The 15,192-nt window shown below is 35.4% G+C and overlaps 1 protein-coding gene across 2 annotated transcripts; it reads left to right on the top strand.

Moving 5' to 3' along the window:
* Positions 1-1,958: 1,958 nt before the first annotated feature.
* Positions 1,959-13,840, top strand: LOC107856843 (hydroxymethylglutaryl-CoA lyase, mitochondrial). Of its 2 annotated transcripts, none has more exons than XM_016701816.2 (9): positions 1,959-2,146; positions 3,654-3,837; positions 5,326-5,524; positions 5,654-5,833; positions 6,045-6,125; positions 6,218-6,381; positions 6,780-6,916; positions 7,252-7,367; positions 13,363-13,840. In XM_016701816.2, exons 2-9 carry the CDS (start codon positions 3,671-3,673, stop codon positions 13,609-13,611), a joined length of 1,293 nt encoding a protein of 430 aa, XP_016557302.1. In that variant the 5' UTR covers positions 1,959-2,146; positions 3,654-3,670; the 3' UTR covers positions 13,612-13,840. The 2 variants fall into 2 exon arrangements, with proteins under 2 accessions (XP_016557302.1, XP_016557300.1); XM_016701814.2 differs by having other exon boundaries at positions 3,651-3,837.
* Positions 13,841-15,192: the final 1,352 nt, after the last annotated feature.

The following is a 15,192-nucleotide window of genomic DNA, read 5'->3' as shown; positions in this document are numbered from 1 at the left end:
TATGAGTATTATAAATTGTATGTGGTTAATTAGTTTTTAAAAAAATTTTAAATTTTGGAATAAGAAGTTTTGAAATTAGTTCCTTCATGTACATTTAGTGTAATTGTTGTTTTGAATTAACAGACAGAAAAATGTAAAATTTGAAATGAAAGATAAAAAATGTAATCGCATATCTTAATTGGTTTTAAATATACAAAATAATAATTATTTAATATTTTATATTTGTTATTTTTTATAATCATCAAAAAAATTTAATAAAAATACGAATTTCATTCTTTTCATATCAAAATATCTAAAATAATTGTAATTCTTACTCTATATTAACGATTAATTACAATTCCACTATTAAATAATTTTTTTAATATTTCCTAACTTATTTAAAATATGTTAATTTTTTTAATGATAAAAAAAAAGTAGCTCATATATTATTCAAATTGTAATTTGGTATATCATGAATCAAAGATGAAGAATGTCTAATCTACTCCGACCCATAGCATTAGACACAGAAGATAAAATACTTTATTTTTTTAAAAAAATTAATTTTATTATTTTAAATAAATAAAATATTTTTTTTAATGATACTTTTATAAGAAAGTATTCCGCATCGCGCGGATACCTAATAAGAGTTAAAGCCAATAAATGTTGGTGCAAAGAATTTGACCAACTGCCTCCTGATAACTACCCTACCTGCTACCCATGTCCTAATAGCCCCACCTCCTCTCTCCAACTTGTTGGCACTTCAATACACATCACAAGCAAAAAAAAATCAGTAAACCAACCAACAAACAAGAAATAGCAACAACAAGAGAGGAGTTTCACAAAGTGTATTGATAAAATTAATGCATGTATTAATTAATGTGTATTTTCTGTATCTTGTTTGGTATGTTTTTCAGCCTATGCATAACTAATGCTTCCATTAGTTATACACTTTATTATGTATTAAGGTGTGTGTTAGTAATACACATCATTTTCTATGTATTAGTAATACAATGACTCTAACACATGCATTAATTTATTAAATGACATTATTAACCCCTCAAAATATTTTCCACTTCCTTTTTCCACCATTATCTCATCCCCTCGTTTCTTTCCACCATTTTTAAAAAGCTGTCATAGGGAGAATGAACACCTGCGCCTAGAAGGTTTGGTTGTGCTTTGCCTTGGAGATATCATATTCCTCCATTCTTTTCTTTTCTGTGTTATAGGCTCCACTAGGAAACCAAAAGAAAGAGCTACGTTGTCCACCTTCAAATCAGAAAAAAAGGGTTTAAAACCAGAAAAAAAAATGGCAGTATCTCCTTTAGGGTATTTTTGGTGCTACTTATTCATGTTGATTGTATTTCATTCTATCCCTTGAAAAGAGAGTGTACAAAAAAGTATATTTTGGTAAATAAATATTTTTTTATAAAAATTATGTAAATACTTCCTCCATCTCATTTTACCAGTCCCAAATTTTCTAATTTGATGTTCTATTTTACTTGTTCTATTTTACTTATCAAGACAAGACAATTTTTTTTCCATACCCTTAGTGTAATTGATTACTCTTTATTATTAGCATTCTTGAAAAATATTGCAAAGAGGAGTACCATTAAAAATACACCATTAAAAATATAAATGATGCTTTGGTATTAGTCATTATCAATATTGGAACTACCAATAAGACACAATTAAAAGAGGCAAAATGACAAAATTATATTACCAATCATTGTTTTCTTAATAGTTGTGTCATCCCAATTTGGGACGAATAAAATAGGACGAAGGAAGTATATGTTATCTTTAATACATCAGACCAAATATTATATAAGAAATAATAATTACATAACTAATAACAGTATTACTAATACTTACATTATTAATAATACAAGCATTACTAATTAACCTTATTCATCATGTTTTTAATAAACTCTACCAAATAAACTTTGCTTTATATACACACCATATAAATTAGCTACTGATCACCAAACAGAAGAATTTTCCATCACGTTTCCTTTGTGGGGGTACCCTTTTTCCTTCTCTATCTCTAGTAGTCTTCTCTTGTCCTGTCTTTTAACAAAAACCCCACAAAAACAAAAGGAGAAAATTAGCTGAGGGAAGTCCAGAAAAGTTGGAGCTTTGATTCTTCTATTGCCCCTTTTCTTGATTTCAGGTCAGTCTTTGTTTTTTTTTTCTGCTAAAATCCTCCTTAATAACTGTTAAAATTTAAAATTAAACTGAGATTTTAGAAGAATACAGGTGAAAGTTTGAATCTTTGTTGATTTTCTTGGTTATCATTGGAAAGACTAAGTAGGAATTTGTCCTTATTGGAAGAAAGTTGTGATCTTGATGCATTATGGGAAGGACTAAGTAGGAACAATTGTTTCTTAGAAGAAAATTGTGATCTTGATGTTATGGGACGAAGTAGAAATTTATGTGTTTTTTTTTTTTCGAACAAAGTTGTGAAATTTATGTTTTTTGGAAGAAAGATGTGACTTTGATGTCAAAGGGTGCAGAGTTCATGTGGAGTGAAATCATTATTTGTATAATGAACCATGGTGCAGAGCTAGCTCAGGTTCTGTCAGTTGATACTCCACTCTCATAGAAGAGACCAAACATCATATATAATTTATGTGGTTCCTGTACATAGTTCCTGTCCTTTAGGGGGTAAAAGGAAATGGTATTGCGTTTTAGGGATTGAGGGATTTTGAAATTTGGTCACTTCGGTTAGTTTATGTTGATCATTTGTGCTATATTTGTTGTATGTTTCCCTTTAACAAAGTCTTGGTCCTCATCTGAGGGAGCCCTGCATGTAAAAGTTTCTCATTGCAGCGCGGTAGTTGTACATTGCGCAATTTCAGGGATGAATGATTAATGTCAGATATTTGTGAATATCCTTTTTATGTGCTTAATTTTGTCTAAAAGTATACAGGATGGGTTTAGGCTAAGAATTAAGGAATGTTTACGCAATAGAACTTAATTGCTAGGCATTCAATGGGACATAACGTTGAAGGAATGCTCGGAAACCCCGATAATTGATGTTTTGGAAGAATCCTATTACTGTTTTCTGGTAGATTCTTGTCTTTGCTAATAATCGAATAGATTGATTTCTATGACGCAAATCCTCAATTGTAAAAGGGAATGCATGCAAAATATGATTCTTTTTGTCTTTGCTAATAAACTAATTGATTGATTTCTATGTCACAAATCCTTAATTCTAAAAGGAAATCCGTGCAAACTATGATCTTACACAGGAAATCTGGTCTGTCAACTGATTAAACTTCTTCTGGATTTCCTTAAACCATATTCAGAATCAGTATCCATGTTCCTTTTCTAGATTGGATGTGCTCTCTTACTTTCACTTGCTGTTTCAGTTGGCATTAATTTGAAAATCTGGATAAACCATAATATGAATGCTGGTAAGGCAAAGCACTTATTTTGTCTTGCTTTAAGTGTATGTGCTTTGACAAAACAACAAACAATCCTGATGATTTTACTGCAATGCTAATTTCCTACTCTTTTACAATTGAATTTTTCCTCTCACCAGCAACCGGAATTTGAGTTTTGATATTATTTAACAGTATGAGATGGTCAAGCCCTTGAATTGTTGTTGATCTGATTCTAGCTAGAAATTCCCTTAATGAATTTATATCTTCTTCCTTTTTTTTCCGATCCAGTAGTTTCCTCTGCTTCAACAATGTCAAGTTTGGAAGAGCCTCTTAACCTGGACAGGTTGCCAAGTTTGAGCAATATTGATTTGCTAGAGAGGTTCTCATCTGGTGCCTGCAGGCCTGTAGGAGAAGATATGGCCATGGGGGACTCCTGGTCTGATGGAAGAAATTGCAGCTCATCCAACAACTGCATGTAAGTACTTAAAACTTTATTCTTACAGTTAGTATATATCATGATTTCAGTGGTTCTTTTCAACATTTCTCTATGCACAACTTTTTTTTTTCTGAAACTGGTAACTTTTTCTATATGCACATTGCACAACGTAAGAGTCGCAATATTGATGCTCCTGTTTCTTGTACTGTTTGTGTGTTAATTTGCACGGATTTGAATGTTTTCCTTACTAGTTATTTTGCGGTCCTTTTATACCTAGATATTCCTCTTGCTTATTTTTATTACATTTGAACTTCAAGGTTCCTGCTCCTTCCACTGATTTGTTTTTCAGTAGCAATGGTTTAGATATGCTGATACGTTTTATCAGGGGCGGATCTATGTAGGAGGATTGGGGTGCCATGGCACCCGCACTTCTCGGTTGAAACCCTGTATATTTTTGTGTATATCTGTATATATGTATCAGTTAACATATAATTGTTACGCTTGGCACCCAAAAGCGAGCTGATGGTGCAAGTGGTTTGATGACTGGGTGTTACCCCAGCAACGCGGGTTTGAACCTAGCTTAGGACTCTTTTTTAGTTTGATTTTTTAGCATTATACTTTCTGCTTTCTCATTAAAAAACAAATTGCAGTTATACAGAGTAGAACCCTTCACCTGTGCATATTGATGGTAAAAACTTACATGCACCCGGTGTATACATCAAACCAATGTTCTTTACGATGATTAAGTGATTAAATTAAGTAAATTATTTGTTAATTAATCATGGTTAAGTAACATGAACTCTAAATTCAAACACATGTCATACATGTATTGGCTTGGTGTATACACGGGGTGCGTGTAAGTTTTAACCGAATATGTTGACTCCACTATCCTAAAATATTGTACGGAGTATATGTTATTGTTCAAATCAGGGTGGCACCCGAAGCTTACAAATCCTGGATCCGCCTCTGCGTTTTATCATTAATTAGCATAAAGTAAATATTAAAAGCTTAGCTATCTCCTTGACGATTGCACATCAGTGAAAATTGAAGCTGAGCTGCAGTGGCCGTTTGTGAGATCTGATTCTCTTTTCTTGAGTGCAGAACTTGAACGTTCTTTAATTTAAGTAAGTGTAAGCCTTAATGAAAAAAGGAGAAAAGAGAAACTCAGCAACAAAAGATTGGTCTTGGGGAAAACTATCCATAATATAAATCGGTTTGTATTACTATTATAATTGTTGCTGTTGTTATCGGGATTATTGATTGTCTAATGTCTATCAAGGTCTTGAGCAATGTTTAGACAGAGCTGTTATTATCAGAACCTAGAATGTTATCTTCTTTGTGACAAAGGAGGTCCATAACAGTTAAAGATATTCCCCTCTTTCTAGTCTTGGAGACACTGTTATCTAAATTATCAGTGAAATTTCTTGCCACTTGGTGTCTCAGTGTGGATACTGAGCATTTTGAATTGTTGCCTTTAGATGTACTCGAGTAAATGATGCATGAATATCCTAATACATTTGTCTTCAGTGAAGATGATGAAGAATATGGGAGAGAGAACTTCAAATGGAGAAGGCATGGATCACGCAACGTCATTCCAAGTCGAAGGTCAAAGAGTCTAAGCAAGAATTATATAGTATGTGGAACTGTGTCTCGTTCACAGTGCTTGACAGATCGTCAACCTATATCTTACAGCAACCAGAGAAGCACAGTGAATAAAACATTCAAGGTAATTGTTTGAGGTCCCTTTTGCCCCTCTAATTCTTTCAAGACAAGTCTTTGTTTCTTACACAGATTCCTTTGTCTTTCTTCTGAAACATATCAATTTCTGACTGGTTATTTCTTTGCCTGGTCACAGTTGTTCAATGGCATGCCAAATCATGTGAAGATAGTGGAAGTTGGTCCAAGGGATGGATTACAAAATGAGAAGAATACTGTTCCTACATCAGTGAAGGTTGAATTAGTTCAAAAACTTGTCTCTTGTGGGCTACCTGTGGTTGAAGTGACGGGTTTTGTTTCTCCAAAATGGGTGCCTCAGGTACTTTTATATAAGGAAACTTCTTTTGCGTACAGTTGCGGCGGTACACTTTTACAATTACAAAGTTTGTGTGTGATGTTTAAGCTTGCTTCAGAGTTTGTGATTTATTAAATATGTGTAGAGTGACCAGGAAATCCAATAGCTTCTTTTATGCATTAGTTCTTGGAAAGTTGTCCTTTCTTTTCTGATTCTCCTGTTTCATATTTTGTAGCTGTCGGATGCCAAGGATGTAATGGAAGCAGTTAAGAATCTAGAAGGTGCCAGATTGCCTGTATTGACACCTAACATGAAAGTACGTAGAACTTGTTGGGAAACCTTTCTTGCTCCTAAGGAGCTACCGCTTTCTTTCTCTGATAATTAAATTGGTGTTTGAATATCTGTTAGGGCTTTGAAGCAGCTTTTGCAGCTGGTGCGAAAGAAGTAGCAGTCTTTGCATCAGCTTCAGAGTCGTTCTCAAAGTTGAACATTAATTGTAGCATTGAGGAGAGCCTAGTCCGATATCGAGCTGTTACATCTGCTGCCAAAAAGCTGTCAATACCCGTTCGCGGGTATGAAAGATCTGATACTCGAGCACAAGGCTAAATTAGTTCCTATTATGTTTCAGTGCTGAGCTAGGTTCTGCAATAACTTGGACATGCATTTTATGTCTATATTATTATATTAAAGGAATTGCTCTTTGTTTTCTGTTATCACTGTGATTTTGAATCATTGTCTTCTAGCAATTATTTTGAACTTAATTTCGAAGCGAGTCATCTAAATGACTCAGTCCCCTATCTTCAATTTGGTTTGTTGAGAAGAGACAGGATGAGGACTTCAATGTTTCTTTAGACCAAAAAAAGAAAAAGAAAGAAATCTCATTTTGGTTGTGCAGCTTGAATGTTGTAACATTTATGCCTTACTATCATACATGGTGCAAACTTAAATCAGATCTTTCAATGCTTGACAGGTATGTATCCTGTGCTATTGGGTGCCCAGTCGAAGGAGCAATTTCACCTTCAAAAGTCGCATATGTAGCAAAGGAACTTCATGACATGGGATGCTTTGAAATCTCCCTTGGAGACACAATAGGAATTGCTACTCCAGGTAATGTTTTAAATCATGCATTGATTTACAAGTATAGAATGCCGTAGTTCTTTATTCAATTGACAAGCTATTTATGTTACTGATGTTTAGGTTCCAAAGCTTAAGTAATGTATTGCTAAAAGAAGGAATTTTCCAGTGTGACCAAGCGTATTGTGTTAAAAACGCAACTTAGAGTTACATTTTAGCTTTAAATTTCTTTCTTTAGTGGAAATCTAAATTGTACTTGTAATCGGATGGTCGGTTAGAGCCAAAAGGAAAGAAAAACAGAATTTACACAAATTAAATTTGTGAAATTGACTTGTGAATTGTTCCACGTTTTTTTGATTTCTTTGCAGGAACTGTTGTTCCTATGCTTGAAGCTGTGATGGCTGTTGTTCCTGTGGAAAAGCTAGCTGTGCATTTCCATGATACCTATGGACAGTCTCTTTCAAATATTTTAGTTTCCCTCCAAGTAAGTTCCTTTCTATTGGAATTCTAGTTGAAGCACATATACATTCTTTCATGCTAGCTTTGCAAATATTTGAATCTTGTGAGAATTAATGGAGAAAAATATTATTGAATTGTGTGTTTACATAATTACATCGAGACCCTATTTATAGACACTATAGTACAATCCTTTTCCAAGTAGGATTTTTATATACTATTTCTATTTCTACTCATATTCTAGAACTCCCCCTCAAGCTGGTGCATACAAATCATATGTACCTAGCTTGTTATAAATGTAATTAATACGAGGACCGGTGAAGGGCTTGGTGAAGATATCTGCAAGCTGATCACTTGACTTCACAAATTTTGTAACAATCTCCTAAAAGTATCTTTTCTCCGACAAAGTGACAATCAATCTCTATGTGTTTAGTCCCTCTCATGAAACACTGGATTTGATGCGATATGAAAGGCTGATTGATTATCACGCACAAGTTCCATCTTACCCGTTTCTCCAAATTTTAATTCTCTCAGCAACTGTTTGATCCAAACTAGCTCACAAGTTGCTACAACCATTGCTCGATATTCTGCTACCACACTAGATCGAACAACCACACGTTGTTTCTTACTCTTCCAAGACTCCAAATTACCTACTACTAAAACACAATATCCGGAGGTAGAACGTCTATCAGAGGGTGATCCTGCCCAAGCAGCATCTGTGTATCCAATGATATGGTCGTGACCTCGATCCTCAAAGAGTAGTCCTTTACCTGGAGCTGACTTTATATATCGTAGAATACGAACAACTGCATCTCAATGACTATCACAGGGTGAAGTCATAAACTGACTTACAACACTCACAGGAAAGGATATGTCAGGTCTAGTCACAGTGAGATAATTCAACTTTCTAACTAGCCGTCTATACCTTTTAGGATCACTGAGTGGCTCCCCCTATCCTGGTAGAAGTTTAGCATTTAGATTCATAGGAGTGTCAATGGGTCTACGTCCCATCATTCCTGACTTCTCAAGAATGTTTTAAGGCATACTTGCGTTGAGAAATAACAATATCTGATCTGGACTGAGCAACCTCAATGCCTAGAAAATATTTCAGTCTGCCGAGGTCTTTGGTCTGAAAATGCTGAAAGAGATACTGCTTCAATTTAGTGATACCGTCTTTATCATTGCCAGTGATAACGATATCATCAACATAAAACACCAGATAAATACACAGATTTGGTTGAGAACATCGATAAAACACTGAGTGATCAGCTCCACTATGAATCATGTCAAACTGCTGAATTACTGTGCTGAATTTTCCAAACCAAGCTCGAGGGGACTGTTTCAAACCATAAATTGACCTGCGCAATCGACATACAAGGCTACTAGACTCCCCCGAGTAACAAAACCAGGTGGTTGCTCCATATGGACTTCTTCCTCAAGATCACCATGTAGAAAAACATTCTTAATATCCAACTGATAAAGAGGCCAATGACGAACGACAACAATAGATAGGAAAAGATGGAGAGAAAGTGTCACTATAATCAAGCCCAAATATTTGCATGTATCCTTAGGCAACAAGGCGAGCCTTAAGCCGATCAACCTGACCGTCTGGACCAACTTTGATTGCATAAACCCAATGGCAACCAATAGTAGATTTACCTGCAGGAAGGGAAACAAGAGCCCAAGTACCACTCGCATGTAAAGTAAACATCTCATTTATCATAGCCTGCTTCCATCCTGAATGAGAAAGTGCTTCATCTATAGTCTTAGGGATGGAAATAGAGGACAAAAATGATACAAAAGCATAATGGGGTGATGATAAACGATCATAACTTAAGAAAGTATAGTGTGGGTTAGCATTACGAGTGAAACGCATACCTTTTTGAAGTGCAACTGATTGGCTAGGAGAAGGCAAGTCCCCAGTAGGAGCAGCGTTCGACGCATGGCATGAATCATCTGGGACTAATGGTGGATGCGGACGACGATGATAAGTCAGAAGTGGTGCACTGCAACTGGAGACGTAGAAGTAACCGTTGATTCCTTAAAGGTTGGTTCGGGTAAGTCTGGAGATACGGGTAAGACCAAGGACGGTGAGGGTAAGACTGGAGATAGGGTAAAATCTCAGAGATATCAGGATGATTAGAAGATATATAGTAAGGTCGAGATTAAAAATAAGTGACATCAGCGGACATAAAGTAGCGATGAAGATCCAGTGAATAACAACGATACCCTTTTTGAACTCGAGAGTAACCAAGGAAGACACACTTAAGAGCACGAAGGGATAATTTATCTTTTTCGAGGGTCAAGTTATGAATAAAACATGTTCTCCCAAAAACACTTGGGGGGATAAAGTAGAGATGTGACTGTGGAAACAATATAGAATGGGGAACCTTATTCTGAATGTAAGATGATGACATTCTATTAATTAGATAACAAGATGTGAGGACTGCATTGTCCAAAAAATAAAGCGGAACATGGGATTCAATGAGAAGAGTACGAACAGTCTCAAGAAGATGCCTATTTTTTCTTTCTGCTATACCATTCTGCTGAGGGGGTATATGGACAAGATGTCTGGTGAACAATTTCTTGATGAGTCAAACTCCTGAAACTGAGAGGATAAGTATTCTAATGCATTATCACTACGAAAAGTACGAATAGAAACACCAAATTGAGTTTGTATTTCAGCACAAACTTTTGAATATTGAAAATATCTCAGAATGATTTTTCATTAAGAAAATCTAAGTACATCTTGAAAAATCATCAATGAAACTAACAAAATAACGAAAACCTAAAGGTGAAATGACTCTACTAGGACCCCAAACATCAGAATGAACTAGTGAGAAAATAGACTCTGAACGACTCTCAATACTACGTGAGAAAGTAGCATGGGTGTGTTTCCCAAGTTGACATGACTCTTAATCTAATGTGGATAAACTAGACAAACTAGGTACCATCTTTTGTAGCTTGGATAGACTCGGATGTCCCAAACGTTTGTGAATTAGGTTTGGAGGGTCTGTAATGGAGCATGCTGTGAAGAAATTTGAAGAGGTAAGATGGTAAAGGCCTTCTGATTTATGTCCTGCGCCAATCGTCTGTCTCGTACTGTGGTCCTGCATTAGAAAAGAGTCATTAAAAAGGTTATGCTACAATTAAGGGCACGTGTCAAAAGACTAACAGAAGACTAACAGATGCAAGATTAAAAGGACAATCAGGGACATAAAGAACAGAGTCTAGAGTGACAGAAGATAGGGGTTTGGCTTGTCCAATTCCTTTTGGTTTTGTTCGGATCCCATTGGCTAAAGTAATAGCAGGAAGAGATCATAAATAAACAATATTAGACAAAAGTGATTTGTTACGAGAAATATGATCAGGAGTACCTAAGTCCACAACCCATGATCCAAGAGTACAAGGTTGTGAAACAGAAGCATCAGGCTGGACAGTCGAGGCTACTTGTGGAGATGTCTGCTTACTTGCTCGATACTGAAGGAACTCATCATATTCTGTTTGGGCAATATGAGCATTATTGGATGGTCGATTAGGCTGTGGAGATATCTGCTTACTTGCTCGATTCCTAAGGAACTCATTATATTCCTTTACAGCAATAGGATCATAACTGGGTGGTGGACCATGCAAACTATGACATATATCCTGAGTGTGTCCAACTTTATGACAATAACTACAATTCGATCGAGATTTTCCAGAACGACCTCCTCCTTGCTGATTTTTCATAGGCTGATATGTTCGTTTTTCTATGGTTTGAGATGCAAGAATAGAAGAGTCAACAGTGGGTGATGAAATTACTTTGTGACTGAGAGGCGCGACAAGACGAAGTAGACGAGAGAATAACTCATCAATTGTAGGAATTGTAATACCTGCTAAAATCTGATGGTACAACATCATGGTCAGTAGAAAGTCACCAAGTGTAAGAACTAAAAACAACATCTGTCTATGCTCTTGTTGTTTTTCCATATTCGCAGTGACGGACATCAATGTATCAAATTCTTCCATGACTGCTTGTACTTGTCCCAAGTAAGTATACATCTCGGATTCTTGCTTCTTCAAGTTGGTCATTCGAGATATGACATCATAAAAATGAGATATGTCATTAGTATATAAAGCACGAGCCTTTTCCCAAACTAAATAACACGTCTAGAATGGACAAAACGAGGGTATCAAATTGGAATCGATAGATCATCATAAGAGACTATATAATTGAGCGTCAACTTTCTCCCATTGTTCTTTAGTTTTTGCATTTTCCACGCTAGATTGTCTTTTCATCTACCACACTAGCCTTGTTCGTTAAGTGATCTTGGACACCTTGACCTTTGCATCACAACTCAACCGAGGAAGCCCAGCTAAATAATTTGAACTTCCCATTAATGATTCAGAAGTGATCATAGGACTTGAACTTCCGATTCCAGTAGTTTTGGGGTCAAAAACATCATACCCAAAAGACATCTTGGAAATTGTAACTTGAAATACCAAGAAACAGAATCTGAATGTCTGAAAACTTTCAGAAAAAAAAATCTAAAGTCCCCAGAACGGTCGGAATCTTCAATTGTTGTCGGAATATGAAAAAATGTAACTGGTCGAAATCGGAATAGAACTGCGATCCCAACAAAAAAGGAACCACTCAAAAAATTCTACCGGAGAAGACTCGCGCCAGCACGTGATTCATCTCGCCGGATTTCCGGCAGGCACATGGATGGTGATTTTCCGGTGGTTTGGGTTGGGTTTTTCTCACCTGAGCTTTTCGATCCTTTTGGTGGTGTTGTATTTTTCATACAACTCACAAAATAAAAAATGACACAAATCAGTCACCGAAATTGACGCACGGTGATTGAGTTTTCTTTTCTGAAGTTTCTCACCAATGCTTTTATACCATGTGAGAATTAATGGAGAAAAATATTATTGAATTGTGTGTTTACATAATTACATCGAGACCCTATTTATAGACACTATAGTACAATCCCTTTCCAAGTAGGATTTTCATATACTATTCCTATTTCTACTCATATTCTAACAAATCTAAATGTACAAGTAATTGTATTTCATATGAATTAAGATGCTGGACATTAGTTAGAAAGTCAAAAACTTCTGGCTTAAATTCTACAAAATAATCATGAAAGATGGGTTTTGAGAATTGGGAAACCAGTAAATGTGGGAGAATAAGTCGTTAAAAAGAGTTTATACTCCCTCCAGTTTGACATGATTAAGCTAAGAATGCATTGCTAACCTCCCCGTAATATCAGCCACCCCCCCACCAAAGGCCTCTCATTCTGCCTTTCTTTTTCCCCCAAAACCTACTCGAGTTTCTATGAATAACGGATGAAAAAATACGAAGTTGGAGGGGCACTAGTGAACCCTGACCTCTCCAACCAAAATAAGAGTGGAACAAGCTCCACATATATGTGCAAGGGGAAAACTTTTCTGACAAACTGAGTGATGCTTCTAGGACATCATGTTAGAAAAGAAAATAGAAAGTGTCCTTTTTCTTCCATTAACTTCTGTTTGTCACAGTCCAAAAGTTTCGTGCTGTCTTTACCAGAATACCAAAGACTGCTAATGACCATAAAACCTAGCATTTTACGTCACATCCATATTTCACTTTTCACATTGAATTATGAATTATGTACCCCGAGTACTTGTCGATGAATTACCAGGTGGAATAAAGTTTGTTGATACTTTGTCATGTTCAAAAGCACAAAATGGTAGTTATTGTTGGTGGCAGATAAGGAGCTAAAAAAAGATGCATGAACGCCATTCCTAGAACAATTTTGAACCATGCTGCTACTTTAAAAGCTTCTCTTATGTAAAGAAGATTAAACAAAAATATATATATACACAAAACAAATTGTTTTTACCCTATTTGCATAGTATTATTTTTCAAAAAAGGAGATTCAATTGAACCCCTCATTACATGTGGCTCCACCGCTGGTTGTTGTTGTGGAGTTGCTGTTTTTTAATGCATAAAGTCTTCAGGAATATCCAACTCATTGTACTGTTTGTCGTATTGTCCACAGATGGGGATTAGCACGATCGACTCCTCAGTTGCTGGTCTAGGAGGCTGTCCATATGCCAAAGGAGCTTCTGGCAATGTTTCGACAGAAGATGTTGTCTATATGCTTAATGGTCTAGGGATTAAAAACAACGTTGATCTACAGAAACTCCTGCTAACTGGGGAATTCATCAGCAAGTATTTGGGCCGTCCATCCGGATCCAAAGCAGCCATTGCTTTGAGCGGAGCAACGGCAGATGCATCCAAGATATAGGAAAGTAAACCATTCCCAGATGTGATCGAAGGGTCTCATCAGAAGTTCAAAAACCCAAATATAGAGTAGAAGAGATTCCACTTCTCTACGAGTATACTTATCAAGATGTGACCTAAAATAATCTGTTTGAGACTCCGAGAGAAAATGAACATCCCATTATTATTTATTAAGACAACATCAAGCTGCTCATTGCAGCAATAATATATAATACTAAATGATTATTGATTTATGTGTCTTTGTTCTTTATGCTTGTTCAACCTTGTAAATTACGAAAAAAACCACAAACTTAAGATAGTATATTACCTAATATCCATCCCTTAGCTTTTTAAAATTTCTTAAAATCTCGGATTTCAATTTTACTCTTGATACATACGTAGAAACTGATTATCCTGGTTTTTTCTCCGCCATTAACGCATGCAAAGATTTTTTTTTTTCCATAAATTCCTCCCCTAAAATCTCTCACGAATTATTATTATTTGAGGTAACTTCCTTCTCCATTACTTCAACCGCTTAGAATCGTCAATTTATTTCATTAAATTTTAAAAAAATTCAGTTATTTTAAAGAGGTGAGGTGTTTGTTTAAATGGATTTTAAGTTGATTTTTAACAAGACAAGTCAATATTTATATATGCTTTTAACTTCTTTTGTGTTAATTTGTTTTATCTTCAATGGCTAATGAAGATTCACCCTCATTCTGTTTGGGGATTTCCCAAATCGAAACACAAAAAGGTGTTCCTGCAAGTCATCAAGTTATGGATTTTACTCCGGACAACTTTGATTACACAGAGGAAGGTTTCCGTGAAAATAGGTCAAAGCACTGCAATGACCCTGAAAAAATGAAGAATATAAGAGAAGATTTTGCTGTCAGAAATAAAGAATCCGACATGCAAATGGAAGATCAGGAGGAAATAAAGCATATCTCTAATTCCCCGTTGAATCAGGTATTGATATTGTCCGTGATACATATTGGTGGTACATATTTTTTTAATGGTGATTCATATGAATGAAACATATGTTATCAGTATATGGGTATTATGATGATTCATATGATAGGTACAGTTTTTATGGTTTTAATGGGTGATACATATGGTATTAATGGTGATACATATAGTATTATGGTGATTCATATGGTAGATACAATTGATATTTCAATTAATAGGAGATTCATATGGTATTAATGAGTGATAAGTTTTGTTCATACTGAATGTTTGATACATATACTGTTATTTAATTGGTGATACATATTATTTTACAGTGTAAGAGTGATACTTCGTGGATCAGATTATTGGTGATACATATGTCCTAATATTTTCTATACTTATTTTATTGTTATTTTCATTTATAAATAGGTGATATCTTTGACATATGAATCATCATTTAATTTGTGTTATTGTCAATATTTGTTGTGGGTAGAATATTAAAGAAGTTTTGAAGGATGAAGGAATCAGAATTTCCAGAAGCACCGATTTTGGGTCATTTCTGGACCTCCTTAATTGTAACTTTCGAGGATCGATAGTAAGGTGTTTGATAACCTTAGAGGTTCAACACCCTTATCAGGATAGTTAAGGGTATTGGTCAATA

The sequence above is a fragment of the Capsicum annuum genome, chromosome 11 (genome assembly GCF_002878395.1).
Source record: "Capsicum annuum cultivar UCD-10X-F1 chromosome 11, UCD10Xv1.1, whole genome shotgun sequence".
In the NCBI taxonomy this organism is placed as follows: domain Eukaryota; kingdom Viridiplantae; phylum Streptophyta; class Magnoliopsida; order Solanales; family Solanaceae; genus Capsicum; species Capsicum annuum.
Note: the sequence above shows the minus strand (reverse complement) of the source record. Positions and strands in the feature narration are given on the sequence as shown.